The sequence below is a fragment of the Trachemys scripta genome, chromosome 11 (genome assembly GCF_013100865.1).
Source record: "Trachemys scripta elegans isolate TJP31775 chromosome 11, CAS_Tse_1.0, whole genome shotgun sequence".
Lineage (NCBI taxonomy): Eukaryota > Metazoa > Chordata > Testudines > Emydidae > Trachemys > Trachemys scripta.
In genome coordinates, this window is record NC_048308.1 from 36,341,076 (window position 1) to 36,363,028 (window position 21,953).

The window sequence follows — 21,953 nt, forward strand, 5'->3', positions numbered from 1 at the left end:
TTATAACTCAAAGAACAATTTGATAAAGGAAGGCATGTGGGAAATTTCAGTTCACTACATTTTTTGATGGCTTCCACACACTACATGGGACTAAATTAATCCATGGTGTAACTAGAGTGAAGTTAATGGAGTTACACCAAGGATGAAATTATCTAAAGATTTGTAATATTATTTACGGAGCAGTAGAACCCACAGCTCCCAGTCAGGGATCAGGACTCCATTGTGCTAGCCAAAAAGATGGTCCTTACCCCAAACAGCATATGATCTTGCTACTGGTGCGCATCATGCCATCCTTCACTAAAATAGCTTAATGTAAGTAGTGGTATGTAATCAAATTATTTTAAGTAAACAATTAATGTATTTAACAGGTATATTTTTTCTACAAGAAATGTACCATGCATTACTTTGATACTTTTTACAGTAGACATGTCACCTGTGTTCAAAATGTGAATAATAGTGTGGTATCAGGTATGACTGAAGATTCACTATTCTATTAACATGCACAATGCAAAAGTAATCGGTAACAGACAACCTGATTATTTATCTGATCCATAATTTATGATCTTTCCTCAAAGTAACCTGATTGCAGATATGACATATTATATAAATGTTTGTGTATACTTGGATGCTATTTATTATTTTGGAACTTTTACTGTTGCTGGTGGAAATTAAGCAAAAGAACGGGAACCAGTCCAACAGCTTTTCTGTATTTCCAAATAACACTTTTTTAAACGTATTCAGATGTGTAGAAGCAGATAGACTAGATGTCTCCAAATGTTCTTAATGAATTTCAGACTCTCCAGATATTTATGAATCCTGAAAAAGCTTTTAAAATTTAGTATTGCTAAACATTTTTATGAAGATCTCTTGGCATCTTCAAAACCTGAGTTTACACAAAAGCAAGGGGAAGACGTTAGACTCTTACTAACTCAGATTGAAAACATAGTCTGGTTCAAGAGGACCTACCCAGAAGAAAGCGAGTAGAGATGTAGGTGAGGTGAAGGAAGAGAGGAGGCAACAGCTGAAGGGGCTGAAACCCATCCCAGCCCCGTACCCAAAGCTGATTACAGCAGCAGGAGCCCTCTGCAGCCGAGAGACTCGACGTTCGTAACTTAATAGAAAGGCGGCTACATTTAAAGGCGTGAAGCGGTTTCCATTGGCAGAGCCGCCAGCAAACCCGCACAGCAGCGTCCAGTACTTGGTGGTGGTGGTGGCCGTTGTTGTCCCGCAGATGCCCAGTCAGCACAGGTTACAGACCCGGGTTTACAGTCAATTTCCTGGCAAGCTGGTGCCAGGTTTAGGGGATTGGGGGAGGAGAGGGTAAGACCCCCTGACCCTGGGTCTGCCCCCTGCCGCTGAGCCCAGAACAGCTCCGCGCAGGGAGCGATCAGCCCCGCAGCAGGCGGGCCCTGCGCGCAGTGGCCGCGGAGGGGGAAGGCAGTGGCTAGGGCTGCGCTGAGCCAGCGGACACAACTCCGGCGCGAGCCCCCCGGCCCGTGAGGCGGCAGTAGCCGCGCGGCTCGGGGAGCTGTTTCGGGAGAAGCGCCGCGCGATGAGCGTGGAGGGAGCAGCCCCACCCCACGCTCTGCGGGCGGAGCCGGCGGCGGCAGCTCCTCCCAACGGCGGTCGCGCCTGGGAAGTTTGGTCCTCGCTGCGCTACGTCGGGCAGTTGCCAAGCCCGGTGCCGGACGCGGGAGAGAACTCCGCGGAGCCGTTGGCGGGCCCTGGCGAGTGATGATGTCTGTGCTGGATGCGCTGTGGGAGGACAGGGATGTTCGCTTCGACATCTCGCCGCAGTGAGTGGCGCCCCCGGGCCTCCCCTCTGCGAAGCCTCCTTCAGCCCCGTTGCGGGGCCTGGTTCTCAGGGTGGCGGGGCCGCTTTGGGGAGCCTGGCGCGGCCCTGCCAGCCCGCTAGGGCCCGAGACAACTCCCGGCACAGCCTACAGCAGGGGGCCGCGCTGGGGACTGGTCACTTCACGACGAAGTAGTGCATGCTGGGAGCAGCCGGCCGGGCCCTCCGGCTCGGATGTGCGGTCGGCATCCTTTTTTACAAGGGAGCAGTGCATGCTGGGAGGGAGCGGTGCAAGGAGATGCAGGGTCAGCCTGTGAAAGCCTGAAGGCTCGCGGGAGTCCTAGCACAGATACTAATCCTGCTATTTAAGTTTAGGGACTGGAGTGTAGTCAGGGCTCAGAAACAGTCAGTAGGTTGCTCATTCCCTGTACCAAATCCTCTGGGAAACTACTCATCTATTTTCCAGAATCTCCACTTTCATTTAAAATAAAAAGTAAGCAAAGAATCTCAAAAACGTGAACTAAGTGTAACCAATGCAAAGATGTCTGCATACAAAGATATGTGCCATGTTCACTTAATCAAGGTGTTTACTCAGCATTGCTATGTGTTTAATTCCTCATGCAAGAAAGCAGGATCTTCACAGATCTGAACTATTTAAAGAGTGAATCTCAGTTTGGTGCTACATGTAAGTGGCATTTTGGAAGATACTGCTTCCCCCACCCCACGCATACACACTCACGATCCCAAGAAACCTCGCAGAGCCCACAGGCATACTGAAGCCACACCAAAGCTCACAGAGCACACTTTTATGTTTTGAACTTCTGCACAATCTAGAGTGATTTCTCATTTTGGTGACTCAGGTGGGTGAAGCTTGGAAGCGTACTTCTCCTCTCCCACAAATCTGACCCCTGTTTATAGAACACTTTGGCCTTCATTGTTACCATATTTCCGGTTCCCAAAAAGAGGATGCTGCCAAAGAGGGAGAGCCGGGAGGGGGGGGGGGGTGTTACTCACTGTAGGTGGGAGTCGGTGTTGCCCCCCATCACATGGGAGGGTGGCTGGCACAAGCCCAAGATGCAGCAACAGCCATCGCAGATGTAGGGGAGGGACTAATCGGGAACGGGACCAATCGGGACCCTTTTTGAGCTGCAGCTTGTCTGTTCTGAAAAACCCCTGGACATTTCATGTTATTTTAAAAATCCCTCTGCACGGAGAAAGAAGGCTCAAAAAAAAGAGGCTGTGTCTAGAAAAACCTGGACTTATGGTACCCTAGTGTGCAAGGTCAGATGTCTGAAGCAATTTCAGAAACATACAGTTATCTCTTGAATAGTTAGTTAGTGTGCCTCTTGTTCTTTTTTATAGGAAAGTTGGCTTCTATTTAGTTTTTTAAAAAAATCTTTAAGTTATACGGTGTGTCGGGACATCATAGGAGCCAAAACCTAGGGAATGGAGCGGGTTCTTGAAAGAGCATAATGAAACACACATCCTCTAAAATAATCATGGTAGAGAAAAAAAATCAAAGTTCACATCAATAAGTATTTTCTACTAAGACCCATAGCTTGCTGGATAAGACTGAAGGATGCTTCATGGTGAGAGAACAAAATTAAAAATACTCTGGAATTTGAACTTTACTGCTGCAGTGTTGCTGAAGAAGAATTTGGTCCGTGTATTTGGGCATGTGTATTCCTGAATGTAGACTCAAAAGAAATGTACACATTAAGCTAATACACTAAAGCAGTGGTTCTCAACCAGGGGCACGTGTACCCCTGGAGGTACTCGGAGGTCTTCCATGGGGTACACCAACTCATCTAGATATTTGCCTAGTTTTAGAACAGACTACATAAAATGCACTAGTGAAGTCACTACAAACTAAAATTTCATAGACAACAGTTCGTTTATACTGTTCAATACATTGAAATGCAAGTACAGTATTTATATGTCAATTGATTTTATAATTATATGTTAAAAATGAGAAAGTAAGCAATTTTTCAACAATAGTGTGCTGTGACACTATTTTTATGTCTGATTTTATAAGTTTAAGTTGAGGTGAAACTTGGGGGCACACAAGATAAATCAGACTCTTGAAAGGGGTACAATATTCTGGAAAGGTTGAGAGCAGGGGTCGGCAACATTTCAGAAGTAGTGTGCCGAGTCTTCACTCTAATTTAAGATTTCACATGCCAGTAATACATTTTAACGTTTTTAGAAGGTCTCTTTCTATAAGTCTATAATATATAACTAAACTATTGTTGTATGTAAAGTAAATAAGGTTTTTAAAATGTTTACGAAGCTTCATTTAAAATTAAATTAAAATGCAGAGCCCCCAGGACCAGTGGCCAGGACCCGGGCAGTGTGAGTGCCACTGAAAATCAGCTTGTGTGCCGCTGTTGGCACGCATGCCATAGGTTGCCTACCCCTGGTTGAGAGCCACTGCACGAAAACAACAAGTAGGAAAAAACCCTTCAGTTGAGCTAGAATAACAATAAAGTCACTATAATGGCTTTAGCTTATGGCAACAGATTTACCATTTAGACAATCCTGTGTAGCGTGTATTGCAGTAATCCTGTCTGGACTTAGAACTGCATGCATTGTGGTTTTTAGATTAGAGTAAAAAATCTAAAATCTGTAGTCTAGAAATATTTATAAAAATCAGTAAAACTCTTTCTTGATCAAGATTGACCCATTTGGACAGTGAGTTTGTACAACGGCTTACCTACTCATCTATTCATTTGCTATCTGCCACTCTGTTCAATGCCAGAAACAATTGTGTAATACTAGACAGACAAGAACCGACACAGCTACTACGCTGCATAATGTTAGACATATTTTTAAAAACACAGTAGTCCTAGAATTCATTACTCTTATTGCAAACATTTATACAAATTGTGATATTTCTACCATATTAGCAAATCTTTGGTTCACATTCTTTTGTTCCAAATATTGGTGGCTTGTGCCCCATGACCTCCAAATCAATTATAAAATTAGCTGCACAACATGAAAATGAATGTGAAAGTAACATTTGTACAGCACTTTGAAAATATAAATAAGTGTTAAGTATTATTAATATTTTCTCTTGATTCACAAGTGACTAAAAATAACACATGGTAAATTGCAAAGAAAAAAGAAAAGAAAACCAGGCAAAATTTTCATTGCTTGCTCTTCTCAGTGGACTGACAGTTGAATTAAAATACATTAGCACTATATATTTGACTCAGTAGTGCTGGTTTATTGTTTCCATGTGTTGAGTTTCTATGCAGTTATGGTCATTTGGTGTCCCCCTTCTGTTTTGGCCTTCCACCTATCCCAATGGTGTATCATCATGAATTTCCACACCCAATCAAATATCTAGGTGACAAAATACTTAAAGTAGTAATGCCAAAAGAAAACCCATAAGGGAGAGTAGACAGCAAATAAGGCAGGGAATTGAAATTTAATTTGGTATCTAAAAAGCAACATGAGCTTTGAACTGTATACCAACAGGCATCACTGTCATGGACTAATGAGATTGTATTTCCTCTTCATTGACTATACCTAGTAGGACCTGACTTTCAGATATGATAAACACATAGAGCTCTTACAGCAGCCCATGGAATATTGCATTTATTGGGGAGAAGTTGTTAAGAAAGGGAATATGTGGGAGTAGAAATGATCACCACTTTACAGGGCCCAAGAGAGTAAACCCAATAATATCTTAATTATACCTTATTTTGTTGTGTCTAGACCACAGTATTTTGTGATCTGTTTAAATGGAAATGTGATACATGAAATGATAATATCAAAAACAAATACAATTACCTTGTTTTAGGCAAATGAAAATGAGACCAGGAGAGGTTCTTATAGACTGTTTAGATTCTATTGAAGATACCAAAGGAAACAATGGAGACAGAGGTAAGTGTGTACCTAATGAAATTCTCATCTTCTTAACTTCTAATTTGTTTAATCATTGAGGGTTTAAAGCAGCTGCCATTGAAGTTAATGGGAACACTCCCACTCACTTCAGTGGGAACAGGAGTGGATCCTGAATGCATAATTGTAAGAAAGATGGAAACAATTACACCATTAGAAAATGATTATACCTGAAGTTATGTTATTTCTGAAAGGAAAATGCAGAACTATCAAGTAATGTTCTACAGTTGTCTGTGAATCTTGCAAGAGAGAGCTACTGTATGTATATCTGATATTGGTCATTAGTCTTCTCTCTGAAGATCTTAGGAAAACAAACATATAGACTATAATGCAGACTATACTAGCATACTTGTGCTACCAGACAGAGAACATATATCTGTTCTCTCAAGGATATCCATCAGGTAGTGCAGTAGGTGCCAATGGCATGGATTTGATGGAAAGCAAAATAGGTGATGGAAAGTCTGTACCTGTGGGTTTGTTTGGAATTGAAAGCCTGGTTAGGAGGCAATTCATTTGGGTTCAGTTTCCTCCCTAAAAACAACTTGGTGATCTTAAGCTATAATCCTGCAGAAGGTTGTATAGGCCTGTACTACAACTGTATAATTTCTAGTTCTAGTGGGAACTTGTTTAAATTTTATAACACAAGAGGATTTCTTTTTTCAAGATTTATTGTACTCTCTAATTATCTCAAGTGGTTTCTCCCATCATAGGTTAAGGTGCTTCTGTAGACAGAAAAAGTGGTAAATTCATCATAGAGTGTCATTGGACTAGGTTTCAAAATTGTGCTATTATCAGGCAACTACATTTTAAAATGATATAGTCTATTTCTCAGAGGACTGTTAGAAATGGTAACAAAACCTTCATTTATCAAGTTGTTGCAGGAACTGGAACTCTTTAATTTGTTTAAATTAATTCATTAGCCATCCTGATGCAGGAGCTTAAATACAATGTGAGATCTTTTCATTATTGAAAAGCCCTTTAAGAGAAGAACCCACCGGGAAGAATAATTCCTTTGTCTCTACTTAGAGCAAAATGTTGGGCCTTTCTTATATAGTAGTAAGGGATATGCACCACTGTGATAGGGTCTTTGGGGGCCAGGCAGCCTAGCAGTTAGATCATTGGTTAGGGGCTGGAATGGGGGCCTGCCCTCCTTTCCCTCAGGTCCTGGCTCAGAGTCCAGGGCCACTCACACCACTAGATAGGGGAGATGGATCTTGCTCCCAGCCATGAGGGGGGTGCTCCGGACCTGTTTTCTGAATTGTTCCCTATGTAAGTCCTTTAGTTTGGGGCATGGCCCTGCTAGCCCAGTTTCCCCACACTTGAAGCTTGGTGGTAGATTCCCCTTGGCAGGGGAAGAGTTACTTGCTTCCAGTGGCTGCATTGCCAGGCAGTGCTGCATCTGTGCCTTCAGGCAGACACACAGAGAGTTCCTGCCTCTTCACCAATCAGTACCTGACTGAGCCAAGCTCCCTTTTTTTTCTCCCCCTTCCAGGCCTGGCATTGGCTGCAGGTATAGCAGGGTGGGGCTAGCTGAAACCACAGGTTTTCTTTATCCCCTGCTGTGCGTGGCAGCCATCTCTCTGCTCCTTCACAGCCACATAAGCTGCCTTCATTCTCAGCCAAGCACTCCTGAAGATGGTTGGGCTGATGTGCAAGCAGAAGGAATAGAGGGGATTTGCATAAGGTCCATGGGTATAGGACTACTTGGTAAAGTAGCTCATGTAAAGGAACTTCTCATCCTCCCATCCACCACCACAATGAGAGTGAAATCCATAACTGTTTTTTGGGCTTACCTCTTGTGGGTATCGCTGGTGTATGGGAGTAGAACTGGGCAAATAACTGATTTTTTGGTTCTCTGGCATTTCCCGGGGGGGAGGTGAGAGGGTTTCGATTTTTCTCTAAAACTGTAGATTACAAAAAACATTCAAGAAATCAGACATCAGCAAAAACTTTGATTTGGAGCAAACACTTTTTTAAAATCTGAAATGTTCGGTTTCATTTCTGGGCATTTTTAACTTTTTAAAATAAAAGCAAAGGAAATTGAAGGGCTAGATTCACAAAATGACTGGAGGAAAAGGTGGTGGTGGTACCCCCCCTTATAACCTTTAGGGCACTCTCCTTGGATGTAGATGACCTATATTCAATTCTTCCATCTGCCTGATGTGGAGAAGGAATTTGAACGTAGGTCTCCCAGATTTCAGGAGAATCCCCTGTCCACTGGGCTGTGGGATATTGTGAAACAGGTCTCTCAGTCATTCCTGTTGAAGCTATTCTGCTTTGTATAAAATACTTGAATAGTCACTGGGTTAGAGAGAGAATGAGAATAAGTCTGGCTTAGTGGTTAGGGCTTACCTGAGGTGAGAAAGACCCAAGTTCAAGTCCCTGTTCTAAAGAGAGATTGAGAGAGACCTGCCCCCGAATACCCCAAACAGAGTGGTTGGGAAAGTCTTGTGCAATATGAGAGATCCAAGTTCAGATCCTTTCTCCATATCAGAGGGGGGGGGGAACAATATTTGGGTTTCTTTCGCATCCCGGGTGAGGGGCCTAATGCCTGGAGTAAAGGTTATAAGGAAGGCAGCTGTGCTACTGTCACCACCATCGCCCCTGGCCGTCCTGTAAATCTAGCCCCAAAAATCAAACACATTGTCTCAGATATGTCAAAATCATTTGTTTTAACATTATCAAAGTTATTTTGTTTTTTGATTTGACTGAAACTATTTGAAATAAGCGCACATTCACAAATAGTTTTGACTAACCTGAAACTGCATTTTTTTTCAATGACTACTTAGTCAAAAAAAGTTACCCAGGTCAATATGGGAAACTGTTTCCCTCCTTCCTGATTGCCACCACGAGAGATCTTTCTTAGAACAGGCCTTTAGTCCTTTCTCTAGATGACAACTCTATCTAAGAGTTAGCCTGAAGCTCCCTTTTTGTGTGTGAGACCCATTTAAGGTTCATGACCACTATTGCACTGGTATCTGCACAGTCACCTGGGGGAAACACATTCCTCTAATAGGATCTTGACGTAGGTGCTGAACATGACTCAGTGTCATTCTATGGTGGTAATGAACTCTATCTAAAATAAAGGTTTTTACAACAAAAGAAAGATCAGTATTGGCATTTGGTTTGTAGGGGTTTTCAGGAAGAGGAAAGGAAGCAGTTCTTATGTTTAAATTTTAAGTTTTGTGGAGCAACTTTGAAATCCCATGTTTAATCTGGACAGTTGTCAAATTTAATGAAAAATGTTGCACTCTTTGTTTCCAGGTAGACTTCTAGTGACAAATTTACGGATTATTTGGCACTCATTGGCATTACCTAGAGTCAATCTCTGTAAGTATCCCCTTTAGTTAAGAGGAATAAAGTTTTGTGTTTTCTTATAAGGTAGTATGCTGAATTTTCACAACAGTAATGAGTATAGCAATAAAGTTACAGTCTAATATTATGTGCTACTGCAAAGTCTTCAGTCTCCCATTGCTACCTAACCTGGGTATAATCCAGCAGTATTCATTATTCCTTTCAGTAATATAGGAACTGATATAATAATTCCTAGATAAACTGTCAATGTTTAATAACAATTTCTCAAACTAGAATTCTGAAGATCACAACAGTGTTATACTTTTCCTAAAGTCTATGGAATTTGTAGGTTTGCCTAGGAAGAACTGTTTCATTTTACTGTACTTTGAATTGCCCACTTGTCATGTCAGTATATGCTGTTGCCACTTCTTTATTTTGATTTAGTCTTGAGCCTCGTTTTTTCTCTCCTCAGAAACATATCATTTACTGTTATGGGCCCTGATTCATCAGGCTACTTAAACACATGTCAAACTTCAATTACACGGGTAGTCAATGAAACTGCCCAGGTGCTTAAAGTTAAGCATGTTCTTAAGTAGCTTGCAGAACGGTAGTGTGTGTCGTGGTACATTTGTTCAGCAGGCATTTTGCTCCAGATACTCAATTTCCAGTAGCCAAGAAAGTAGAAGTCCCGATGTTCACAAACTCAATCCCCCCTACATTGTATTACGTATTTGTGGTGATATTTTTTACCAAGTTATATAAAGTTTGCTTCTGGTCTCAAGGACAGATTCACCCCTGCTATAGGCAGAGACAATTCTATTCTTCAACTTTTTAGATATTTTAAAAATTGATTTTCTGTCAAAGTAATGCATTATCTATTACATGTAAGGTAATTTATTGACAAATAACAGGAAGTATCAATGAGTGAGTGAGTTTGCTAATTCTAGATTTCACAGTGGACATCAGTGTAGGTGCTGAATGATGACCTTGAGAGTAGTATTAATATGTGCAAAAATACCAGCAAAGACTGCCTTGTGTATCATGTAAAGATATAAGCATCCTCATTCTTTTGCCTGCCACCATACCCTAGTTTTCGAGACTGCAAAATCTCCTCATGACTAGCTCCCTAGTTGTCCTTTACTTATTTCATTGTTGCAGCCTTATTCTATATAAATTATATTTATATAAATTTCTATAAATATTTTCTAGTGGAAAGATTAAAAACGGAGAAGGCTGTGAATGCCTTGACCCTACTCTTTTGACTATGCTTACTTTTAATAACCATTTTTTAAGATTTCTTGGACTCTTTGGACCCTTATCCTTTATCATATTTCCTAGAACTCCCCATGTTCATTCAGCAGCTACTTTCAACTCATTTTCTATTATAAAAATTAAGCTCCCAATCCTGCATAGGGATCCTTGCAAGGAAGAAAATCCTATTCAGATTTATTTGCAGAACTGGAGCCTAAATTGGGAATAATATTGAGCATGTCCCAATTTAGGTTCCAGTTCTGCAGCCCCACTCAGATGAATAGACCAATATATTTTAGGTAGGGCTTGGGCCTGCTCGTATTGCAATCAGTGACAAAGCACTGATTGGCTTCAGATTGGGCCCCTAACTATGTCAGTAGGTCTGCTCAGATGAAGAACTGAAGGACTGGGGTCTTAGTTTTTAATAACACAAACTGTTGTGGTCAGGGCAATAAAGCATTTTTAAAATTTTACCTTTTTTTTTCTCTCTGTCCCCTCATTCTCTTCTCATTCTCCTCTTTTCAGACACAGTATCCATTCCCCCACCCAAACTGCTTCTATTTTTTTGCACTCTTAGCTCCTGGGATCCTCGCAACAATATTAATATAATAGTGGTAGGGATTTTTGTTTTTAAGGGTGAGATTCTAGCTGGGAACAGGTATGACATAATGTAAAAGGCCCAGCCAGCCTATCATAATGTGGGCTTTTCACAATCAGTGTCCCAAAGAATGCTCTAACTGTATTGTTCTATATAACAGAATTTTCTTCTGATCAAAACTGTGCTTTTTTCCCCCCACAATTTTTAGCTGTTGGTTACAACTGCATTATAAATATAACTACGAGAACTGCTAACTCAGTAAGTTTCAAAATACTTCTTAAATTAGAAAGGTGTAAAAGTACCATAAACACTCATTGCACTATATAAATAATCTGAAAGTTCATCTTTAATCATAGACATAAAATAGTAGTGAATTTTTTATTTTAAATATTTATAAATAAACTTTTAATTTTATAAGGAGAGGGTTTATTATTACAAGAATCTTGGGGGGAAATAGTGACTTTTGTGGGGCCAGGATTTCAATAACCAGGGGACCAGGAAGTCAGTGTAAAAATTCCATAGACTGCTCTGGGGCCAGAATTTCACCTTAAGTGATTATAATTAGAATATGACCAAAAAAATGGTATGCTTGGATTGTTGATTCTCTGTGTTGTTTACAATCAAGATTCTGTAATGTCAAAATGTTAAATATTAACAATTTTTCTTATAGAAACTACGAGGCCAGACAGAAGCTCTTTATATATTAACTAAATGTAACAATACACGATTTGAGTTCATATTTACTAATGTGGTTCCTGGGAGTCCCAGACTTTTCACTTCAGTTATTGCTGTACACAGGTACCATACTTAAAATAATGTTAAAATTATATTAACTCAAGTATATATGCAGAATTGGGGATTGCTGTCACTGATGGACCCATCACATACTCTCACATACGTAAAGTCCACAGAAGTATTTGAAATACGAGCAAGGAATCTTAAAATGTGAGGTGGAGGGATGGGGGGGCAGAAAGTCTGAGTCCAATTAAATGAATAAATACTGTAAAACGCATTTCATTCATATGTGTTATTGACCAGGGACGATATCCCACACTCTGGCTCAGCCAAAACTTTCACTCAAATTGGAATGTGGCTTGAGTGAAGACTGCAGGCTCTGGCCCTAGCACAGAACAAGTTACAATAACTCCAGTGCAAACCTGAGAAAAAAAATTCCATTGGAACAGTTATCAATTATTAGGTGAAACTAAAATTCTTGGATTCTTATACTGGGTCATCCTTGCATTCTGTTAAAGATTCACTAAGTAGTTTTGTCTTAACTTTGTTTTGATTTAAATAAAATTTGTCAATTGATTTGCATCAAAAAACATTCATCTTGCCTTCATAAATGACCTGGAATTTGCTTGAATTAGGGCTGTCGATTAATCGCAGTTAACTCGTGCGATTAACTCAAAACAATTAATCATGATTAATCACAGTTTTAATTGCACTGTTAAACAATAGAATACCAATTGAAATTTATTACATATATTTGGACATTTTTCTACATTTTCAAGTATATTGATTTAAATTGCAACACAGAATACAAAGTGTACAGTGCTCACTTTATATTATTTTTGCACTGTAAAAGTGATAAAAAATAGTATTTTTTCAATTCACCTCATACAAGTACTGTAGTGCAATCTCTTTATCGTGAAGGTGCAACTTATTAATGTAGGGTTTTTACATAACTGCACTCAAAAACAAAACAATGTAAAAATTTAGAGCCTACAAGTCCACTCAGTCCTACTTATTCAGCCAATCGCTAAGACAAACAAGTTTATTTACATTTAAGGGAGATAATGCTGCCGGCTTCTTATTTACAATGTCACCTGAAAGTGAGAACAGGCATTCGCATGGCACTTTTGTAGCTGACATTGCAAGGTATTTACATGCCAACTATTGTAAACATTTGTATGTCCCTTCATGCTTTGGGCACCATTCCAGAGGACATGCTTCCATGCTGATGATGCTTGTTTAAAAAAATCCGTTAATTAAATTTTGACTGACTCCTTGGGGGAGAGTAGTATGTTTCCTGCTCTGTTTTACCCGGATTCTGCCATGTATTTCATATTCTAGCAATCTCGGATGATGACCCAGCAAATGCTTTTTGTTTTAAGAACACTCACTGAGATTTGACAAAACGCAATGTGAGATTTCTAAAGATAGCTACAGCACTCGACCCAAGGTTTAAGAATCTGAAGTGCCTTCCAAAATCTGAGAGGGACGAAGTGTGGAGTATCTTTCAGAAGACTTAAAAGAGCAACACTCTGATATGGAGACTATAGAACCCAAAACACCAAAAAAGAAAATCAACTTTCTGCTGGTGGCTTCTGACTCAGATGATGAAAGTTAACATGTGTCAGTCTGCACTGCTTTGGATCGTTATCGAGTAGAACCTATTATCAGCGTGGACGCATGTCCTCTGGAATGGTGGTTGAAGATGAAGGGACATATGAATCTCTAGCACATCTGGCACATAATTATCTTGCGACGCTAGCTACAACAGTGCCATGCAAACGCCTGTTCTCACTTTCGGGTGACATAAACAAGAAGTGGACAGCATTATCTCCTGCAAATGTAAACAAACTTGTTTGTCTGAGGCCTTGTCTACACTACGTGTGGGGTCCACATTACTCTATGTCTCCCATCGACTCCCTTTATGCTTCTCGTTCAGATGGAGTACATGAGTCAATGGGAGAGCGATCTGTGGTTGATTTAGCAGATCTTCACTAGACCTGCTAAATCGACTGCCGATGCATTGATTGCCACGCATCGATCCCCTGGTAAGTGTAGACAGTAACTGTCTACACTAGAAGTAGGACTGAGTGGACTTGTAGGCTCTAAAGCTTTACATTGTTATATTTTTTGAAGGCAGGTTTTTTTTGTACATAATTCTACATTTGTAAGTTCAACTTTCATGATGAAAGGATTGCATTACAGTACTTGTATGAGGTGAACTGAAAAATACCATTTCTTTTGTTTTTTACAGCATAAATATTTGTAATCAAAAATAAATATGAAGGGAGCACTTCGTATTCTGTGTTGAAACTGTAATATATTTGAAAATGTAGAAAACATCCAAAAATATTTAAATAAATGGTATCCTATTATTGTTTAACAGTGTGATTAATCGCACAATTACTAGTGATTAATTTTTTTAATTGCACAATTAATCACAATTTTTAATTGCTTGACAGCCCAATTTGAATACAAAAGCTTAAGTTCTATAAATAATGATTTTAAGCAATTCCTATGGTTTAAAGTAGCCTGTGTGATATCAGTGAGAAAAAAACTTTCTGATTTCTAAATAAACTAGAGCTAATTTCAATATTCAACTTCTTTGAAGTATTAGTAAAAACTAATATTAATAAGTAAAGTACACTTTTAATTGAAATATTTGCATAGGAGTAGTGAATCATTTAGTGTAAATCGAGGAATCATGACTGGATTGAAAAGCCCATTGGGGCCAGGATTTCACCCCTAAAGAATACATTATATAGATGTGAACCTGTACATAGTCTAATGACATGAACCCTGACCTACACTATATACATAATTAAAAATTGTGGAATAATGATTTGTGTATATTTTATATATACAGAATATTTGTGCCTGATCGGAGTTGAAAATTAAATGTTTCCCAATGACCATACTGTATATAATGTGTGAACAGCAGGCTTTGGTTTCATTTTAACAGTTGAAAGAGCAGAACTGTAAGGTGCAGAAAAGTGACAGCATGCATCAGAACACTGCAAAAGACCAAAATTGATTTCAAGCTAAAAAGTAATTTTTAAAATGTTTTGCTTAGTTTAAAAAAAAATTAACATAGCTATTCTACGTAGTGAAGGCTTATTAAAATTGCTGAACTTATAGATAATTGAAGTGGGAAGTTTGAAATATTTTATAAACCTGTGTTAACATGAACTATGAAAGACATTGAAATCTTCAGCTTTGGCATGTATTTTTATTTGTAGAGCTTATGAAACTTCTAAAATGTACCGTGATCTTAAGCTAAGAAGTGCATTGATTCAAAACAAGCAACTGAGATTATTACCACAAGAACAAGTATATGACAAAATCAATGGAGTCTGGAATTTATCTAGTGATCAGGTATAATTAAAAGAAGAGTATATGCAGTTTTACTAAAACTTTGCTTTGTTTTTCATCTTCCTAGCAACTGTACTATTATAGTTCTATAACCTCACAGGAATTCTCTTTTGGTTCAGTTCATGAGTGGGTTACATGAGAAGCAGTCTATCCTGTGTATGCTATTCAGTATAACAGAGTACTCCTCGTAGCAACCTGTCATGACATTTGTGAGAGAGTTTTTCAGCTCTGTATACAAGGAATTAGATACACAGCTCCTATTAACAAGAAGTATTTGAGAGCCTAATTCTCTGTGTATCATTCTGAAAATATACCCTGCTATTTCTAAAACACTTTGCTGCATATTTGTATAATCTACTTGCAGTTTTTGACTGCATGTTTTCCTTTGTTTTATAGTTGCTAACAACTAAAAACATTGGAATAGAAGATTATTTCTTGGGGATGGGGTGAGACTAGGAGTTGCAAGTGATATGTACAATATGTCGGTGTTATTCTCCAGGGAACTACTTATCTGTACTTTTTTAGGGCATGGAAAAAAAATGGAAGCTGTTATTTGTCTGTGTAATTTTAGTCCAAAATGGGCATTACATCAGTCTTGATGAATAAGAGTTCTTTCCTCTATGCTCCAGTTTTGATTTTGGCACACATGTCCACAGTCGCCTAAATTTAACGCACATGCCATTGTACTTGTACAGTATGCCAGTTCTGGAACTCTACAGTGAACAACACTTGAAAGTTTCACATTCTCCTCTAAGGTTCACTGTGCTGTAGTGTGATCCTGGTTTGCTGCAGTAATAGCAATCCCCCAAGGGTTTTCACAGCTTAAGCAGTGAGAGTCTTTTTTAAGATCTTCTCCTGCTCCCATTAAAATCAGTGGTAACACTCCCATTGACTTCAGTTAGGCAGCATCAAATCCTAATTGAACTGAATGCAGAGTTCCATTATATTAGCATTTCAGTGGAGGATCTGAGTAGGGTCTGCAAATGAGAACAGGCCCTACATTTCAAAAGAATTCTGATATATCTATTTTTTACAGGGAAATCTGGGGACCTTTTTCATTACTAATGTGAGAATAGTTTGGCATGCAAATATGAATGACAGCTTTAATGTCAGCATACCATATCTGCAAATTGTAAGTATCTTAACCTCAATAATCCTTTTGAAACCTAAATACTGTATGATATGGGTCAAATTCCAACCTTCAGTTCACACACCTAGCTCATATTGAACTTAATGGGAGTTGCATGTCCTTATCTGAGGGAAGATTTGGCCCTGTTGTAGAGCAGATTTTTCTGTCCAAATTCCTTGAAAAAAAATCAAGCCTGTCAGGATCAGGAGCCGGATCCTTGGATCTGATCTGCATTTCTGATTTCCATGGTGCTTACCATGCTGCTGTTCCAATGCCAGTAGTGTACACCAATGTATGAGACCTCTGGAATTCATCTTTTGATCAAAGGTTTCAGAAAGGGACACTGCCAAGACCTTGCCATCATTTCTGATGGAATACTCCTCCACTGGATGTCAGTGGTTCAGATTTGGAATTCCAAATGGCTGAAGATGCCACGTATTCAGAACTGATAATTGCAGTTAATAGTATTAACAAATTGTTTGTATCAAGGAATTAAAGAACACCATTTTAAAAAAACACATTTTACCTCTTTTTACTTTACAACCAGCGTTCAATAAAGATTAGAGACTCAAAGTTTGGCTTGGCACTTGTCATAGAAAGTTCTCAGCAGGTAAGATGATTTAATAGCATTCTTTAGTTATTTTCATTTTTACTTATATAGCTATGCAATTCTGATATTCACTGTGCTATTTTTAGACAATGAATAGACTGAACTCCTATATGCTCTTTAGAGTTTAAACTCAAGAAAACTTGGCTACATAAGAGGCCAAAATTGTGGTGAAAATATGGCTGTTGAGTTATGAATTTATTGAACAAAGATTTTGATGAATGAACCACCAGCTGATTAATGAGGTCTCTAACTGAAACATGAACTGGCCAGCATGGCCAGTTAATTTGTTATTTATTTAGGTAATGCCTTGTTACACAGGAACTCTAGTTTAGGGAGAGTAATAATGGATTAATTTTAGCACTGTGCAGCTAAAAAATAATACTATTAAAAAAAACATTGTCTTCTTTGCTACTGTGTGTAAAAGATTGGTAATTTCTTCTACTGGTAACCATGATCAAAAACGTTTCTACAGTTGAAAAAATTATTTTTGGCTACATCATATGCATTCATTATAACTGAAAGCTACCTTCATAATAGCACTTATGATCTAATGGATTAAGCATTTATTGAGCAGCTCGAAACTCCTGAATACAGATCCTAACCTTGCCACTGATTTTCAGTTTTCTCTGTTTCCCATCTGTAAAACAGAATAGTAGTGCATAACTTTTATACTTCATGGGGCGTGAAATCCTAGCCCACTGGAAGTCCATGGAAGTCAGAATTTGTACAGCAGTTTGAAATTTATAAAATACTTATATAAAAGTCCTCATTGTTAGTATTAAGAAATGCCGGTCAAGAGCAAATACTTTTTCTGTAAGTAGATATCTTTTATATAGTAAAAAAATAATTCATTTGAGTACATATTTTTATTTTCTTGTAGAGTGGAGGCTATGTACTTGGTTTTAAAATAGACCCTGTGGAGAAACTACAGGAGGCAGTGAAAGAAATAAATTCACTGCATAGAGTTTACTCAGCTAGCCCTATATTTGGAGTGGATTATGAAATGGAAGAAAAGGTATTCTGTTCCTTTTATTACAGAAGCTACATGCAGCATTGCACTAACAGAAGAAATAAAATTATATTAAAAACATTATATATAAATGTATTTGTTTACTTCATTGTCTCAATTTACAGCCTCAACCTCTTGAAGATCTGACAGTGGAACAGGTTCAGGATGATGTGGAAATAGAGTCTGATGAACAGACAGATGCTTTTGTGGTAAGCTTCTCCAGAAAAACAAAATTGTTTTGATTATTTAAATATAAATCTTTTATAGACTTGGGTTCCTACTAAAAGCTATGTTGGGTCTTCTGATGTTAAATAACATATTTAAATGTCTTTTGGGCATAAAGTCCAAAACTATGTAGTCTCTAACTGTAAACTCTAACTTTTTCAACATTCTCTTTAGAAAGAGCTATATTTCAAATGGTTATTGACAGTCAAGGTAGTTGGTATTTAAAGTAGCAGTCACAAGCAACTAGCAGCATGCTTTAAGGTCCAGCAGGGTCTAAAAGCTTGTAGTTTAATCAGGTCATACAGATATTAAAATTAAGTCTTCTTTCTTTCTGGGCAGATTGATATGATAGTGTTGTGTCTAGAAGGTTGCCTCAGTATTTGCCCCCACAAGATTTTAGGAAAAGGTAACATTAAATGTTGTCCCTAAACCTAATATGAAGAAGGGATGAGTACCCACAACTTCCATTGATACAAACACAAGAACATATATTGATGAGGTGGAGTCTCTTCTGAAATTATTTTAAATGTAGTCCTTTCCCTATATCCAGAAACTATTTTTTAGTATAAACAGAAGAGTGCACAAGTATTTTTATATGGTAGCCTAACCCAAAATACACATTGTCATAGCTCACTTTTGAAATCTGATAGACTCAACAATCCTAAAACCAACCCTACTAGTCTGCCCTTACTCTTCTTCTTTCCTATCCCTTATCTGTCCTGCTAACCTTCATCTTTTTTATCTCTCTATCTTTCCTTTCTCTTATTTCAGTCTGTAATTTCCTTTCCTTTTTTCCTCTTTCCTTCTGTGTGGGTTTTTTTTTTTTTGGGGGGGGGGGGCTTCAGTGTCGGGAGTACTTTTATTTCTATGAGATCGTCATCACAGTTACAATCCTTTTCTCTTATATTTGGATTTTGTCTGGATTATCCATGCCTTTGTCACTTCTACTTTGAATTAATCTAATGTGCTCTGTATTTAAGTATCCTAGGATAATATTTGGAAGCTATAGCTGGTACAGAATGCAGTGATCTACTTGCCACAGGGAACATATTTCATCTGAATTCCAGTCTTCTATTATAATTGAAGGCGTTAGTATTCTGTACAGTCCCATGTGATTTTAGGCCTATTTGAGAAAATGCCTTGGCCTACCAAGACAGCTGAGGTCAGCTGAGACACTTTTTGCTAAGTCCCTAGATTTAAAGATCTAGGAGCTGCTGGCATGGACCTCTCAGAGAAGAGCCATTAATGCTGGAATTTGCTTTCCCTGCTTGTCCAAGACTCAGTCTGATTTTCAGGGGATGGTATAAAGCCCACCTCTTTATACAAGTCTTTGCCTGAGACAGGAATGACTTTGCTTAAGTGTTAGATTAGCCCATTAGTGTTGTTGACTAATCATTTTGATAATAGCAGCAAAGAATCCTGTGGCACCTTATAGACTAACAGACATATAGGCGCATCCGAAGAAGTGGGTATTCACCCATGAAAGCTCATGCTCCAATACGTCTGTTAGTCTATAAGGTGCCACAGGACTCTTTGCTGCTTTTACAGATCCAGACTAACACAGCTACCCCTTTGATAATGTTATTTTTAATTTTTGTGAACATGCCCCAAGATGATATGAAGGGCCCATTTTTAGAAATTGAATAGTAAATGTTGCTGCATGTGCAGAAGGAACTATGAGCATGCCATCAGTTCTGCCTCCATTTTATTATGAATAACAGACATTTGTTATAACAGACATTTTAGCAGTTATTTAGATTGACTGTTTCATATTAAGTCACTGCTTTCTGATTGAAGTTTTGCATAGTAAATTTCAACCCAGAGTGAATTTTTAGTCTTCTTTATAAAATGAAAGTAAAAGATTCTACCAAGCACACATGTAAATCTCAGAAAATATGCCAAATGCAGTTTTAAATAAGAGATTGTTTAACACTGAAATTCATTTTAAAATGGAAAGTTAATAGAACTGAGAAGCCTAAAGTATCTCTGTGTAGGTATAAAAAAATATTAATGGTAAATGGGAAAGTATTTTTTAAATTGCATATAGGAAAACAATTTTAAATCATTTAGGTGGGTTTATGATACTTTTTTTTTCTTTTTGTAGGCTTACTTTGCAGATGGTAATAAGGTAAGAACACTTTAACATTGTAAAATGCATATTATTTAATAATTCACTATTCACAGATTCTAATGAAACTTGTCTTTTATTTGTTCCTTCTCTCTATGCCCTTCGCCTCCAAAAAAGCAACAAGATCGGGAACCTGTATTTTCAGAAGAACTGGGACTGGCAATAGAGAAACTGAAGGATGGATTCACGCTTCAGGGACTCTGGGAAGTAATGGGTTGATTTAGATTTAACATTATTTTCCTGATCAATGCAAGTCATGTAGTCATTATGTTACCACCAGATATTTAGGAAGACTGAAAATATTTGAGTAAGACAGAACTACTATACCAAAGAGAAGGAACATATAAATATCATACAATGCATAGTTAACTTATTTTGTGAAAGAAAACATGTTAAACAAATTGTACATTTGTAACAATTGTATTTTGTGTATTTTTTTTATATATTTCTTGTGCTAAAGTTTTAAATTATTTATTTGCTTATATAAAAAAGGTACTGATCTATAATTGTATCTAAATAACATTTCCATTGCATCTTTTGTGACACAATCTTAAAATGTTATTTAGGGGAATAAACAAAAATATATTAATGTCGGAAACTTTTTTTTTTTTTTTTTAAAGAAAGAATAGTTGTCATTGTGGCAGTATTGTGGTATAGATATCATTTTGACAAAGTACTGTACTATTCCAAGTGTAACTGCTAGTTTTCATATTACATATAGAACTTCATGTACTGTATATCAATCATCATTCCAGGTACTAATTTTCATCCAAAGACTCCAGTACAATTTTTTTTTTTCCAGAAAGCACTGACTTGTTTGTTTTTTAAAGGAGATAATCAGGAAAGAATCACACACTACATATCTTTTGCTTCTGACCCATCAGACCTTTAAAATGTTGTGTTACATGCAGAGAGAATTGAGTCATTTATTGTTTAAAGGGGAGATGCAGCTGTTATGTTTTTTAGTGAGATGAGATCTTACACACTATTTCCTATAAATGGAAAAAGTGAAATGAGCTCTCCTTTCAGCTGTTGTTTTAGCAGCTGACTACACCAGTGACTTCACTGTGGTATGGAAAGGAAGAAAAGCCTGTTAAATATTTGTGTAAAACTTATATATATATAAAACTATAATTAAATGAAATCCTGTTTATATCAAATGTATTTATAAAAGTTGGTACCCAATCATTAAGTCCCATTAATGGGTGTTTTGCCATTGACTTCTGTGGGAGCAAGATCAAGCCCTTTGTCACTAAAGCACGTTAAGGAAATTCTGGGTTGTTAAAACTTCTACATTTCCAAATGTAATAGAAATCTAAGCCTTCCCTGCCTAAATTCTGAAACTCTTAACAAAAATAATTTGTGAGTACCTAACACGTATATTTTGCAAATCTGCTCTTCTTACTTTGTTAAACTATTAACAGTTTGTACTGTTAATACAAAGCTTCTTTTTCTCAATTTTTAATGTTGTGAGAATTCTCATTGGTTAAAGATTTTTATTTGTGGCATTTTTTTTTTAATTTTCTATTCTGTCTCTAATGTACCTATTACCTTCATTTTAAAAGGATAGAGGATACCCTTTACTAATACCACTTTTAATGTCTCCCTAAAATGAAAACTTAAAAACAAATATTGGGGAGGGGGGAAGGGAAGTGATAATGTATCTAGGAAAATGATCTGGAGTGAGAATTACATTTTAAGAATAAAAAAATTTGAGCTTCATTTGTAAATGATATTTTAAAATAATTAAGTGGAATTTTGCTTGGAGATTCTTTTCATATTTTAGCTTGCAAACAAATTACCATGTATTGTTTAAGTAGAAATCCAAAATAAAATACATATTTTTCATTACATTATTTCTCCAGAACTGAATTATGAAAAAACACCCTAGCACAAAATATCTG

The 21,953-nt window shown here is 37.7% G+C and overlaps 1 protein-coding gene across 4 annotated transcripts; it reads left to right on the forward strand.

Annotated features, from left to right (window-relative positions):
• Nucleotides 1–1,613: 1,613 nt before the first annotated feature.
• On the forward strand, nucleotides 1,614–21,900 carry BBS5 (Bardet-Biedl syndrome 5). Of its 4 annotated transcripts, XM_034785306.1 has the most exons (12): nucleotides 1,615–1,796; nucleotides 5,598–5,680; nucleotides 8,963–9,028; nucleotides 11,050–11,099; nucleotides 11,512–11,639; nucleotides 14,816–14,951; nucleotides 15,985–16,080; nucleotides 16,625–16,687; nucleotides 17,568–17,702; nucleotides 17,822–17,905; nucleotides 20,026–20,049; nucleotides 20,167–21,900. In XM_034785306.1, the coding sequence occupies exons 1-12, from the start codon at nucleotides 1,735–1,737 to the stop codon at nucleotides 20,266–20,268; spliced, it is 1,029 nt and encodes a 342-aa protein (XP_034641197.1). In that variant the 5' UTR covers nucleotides 1,615–1,734; the 3' UTR covers nucleotides 20,269–21,900. The 4 variants fall into 4 exon arrangements, with proteins under 4 accessions (XP_034641199.1, XP_034641198.1, XP_034641200.1 ...); XM_034785308.1 differs by lacking the exon at nucleotides 17,568–17,702 and having other exon boundaries at nucleotides 1,614–1,796; XM_034785307.1 differs by lacking the exon at nucleotides 16,625–16,687 and having other exon boundaries at nucleotides 1,614–1,796.
• The last annotated feature ends 53 nt before the right edge of the window (nucleotides 21,901–21,953 follow it).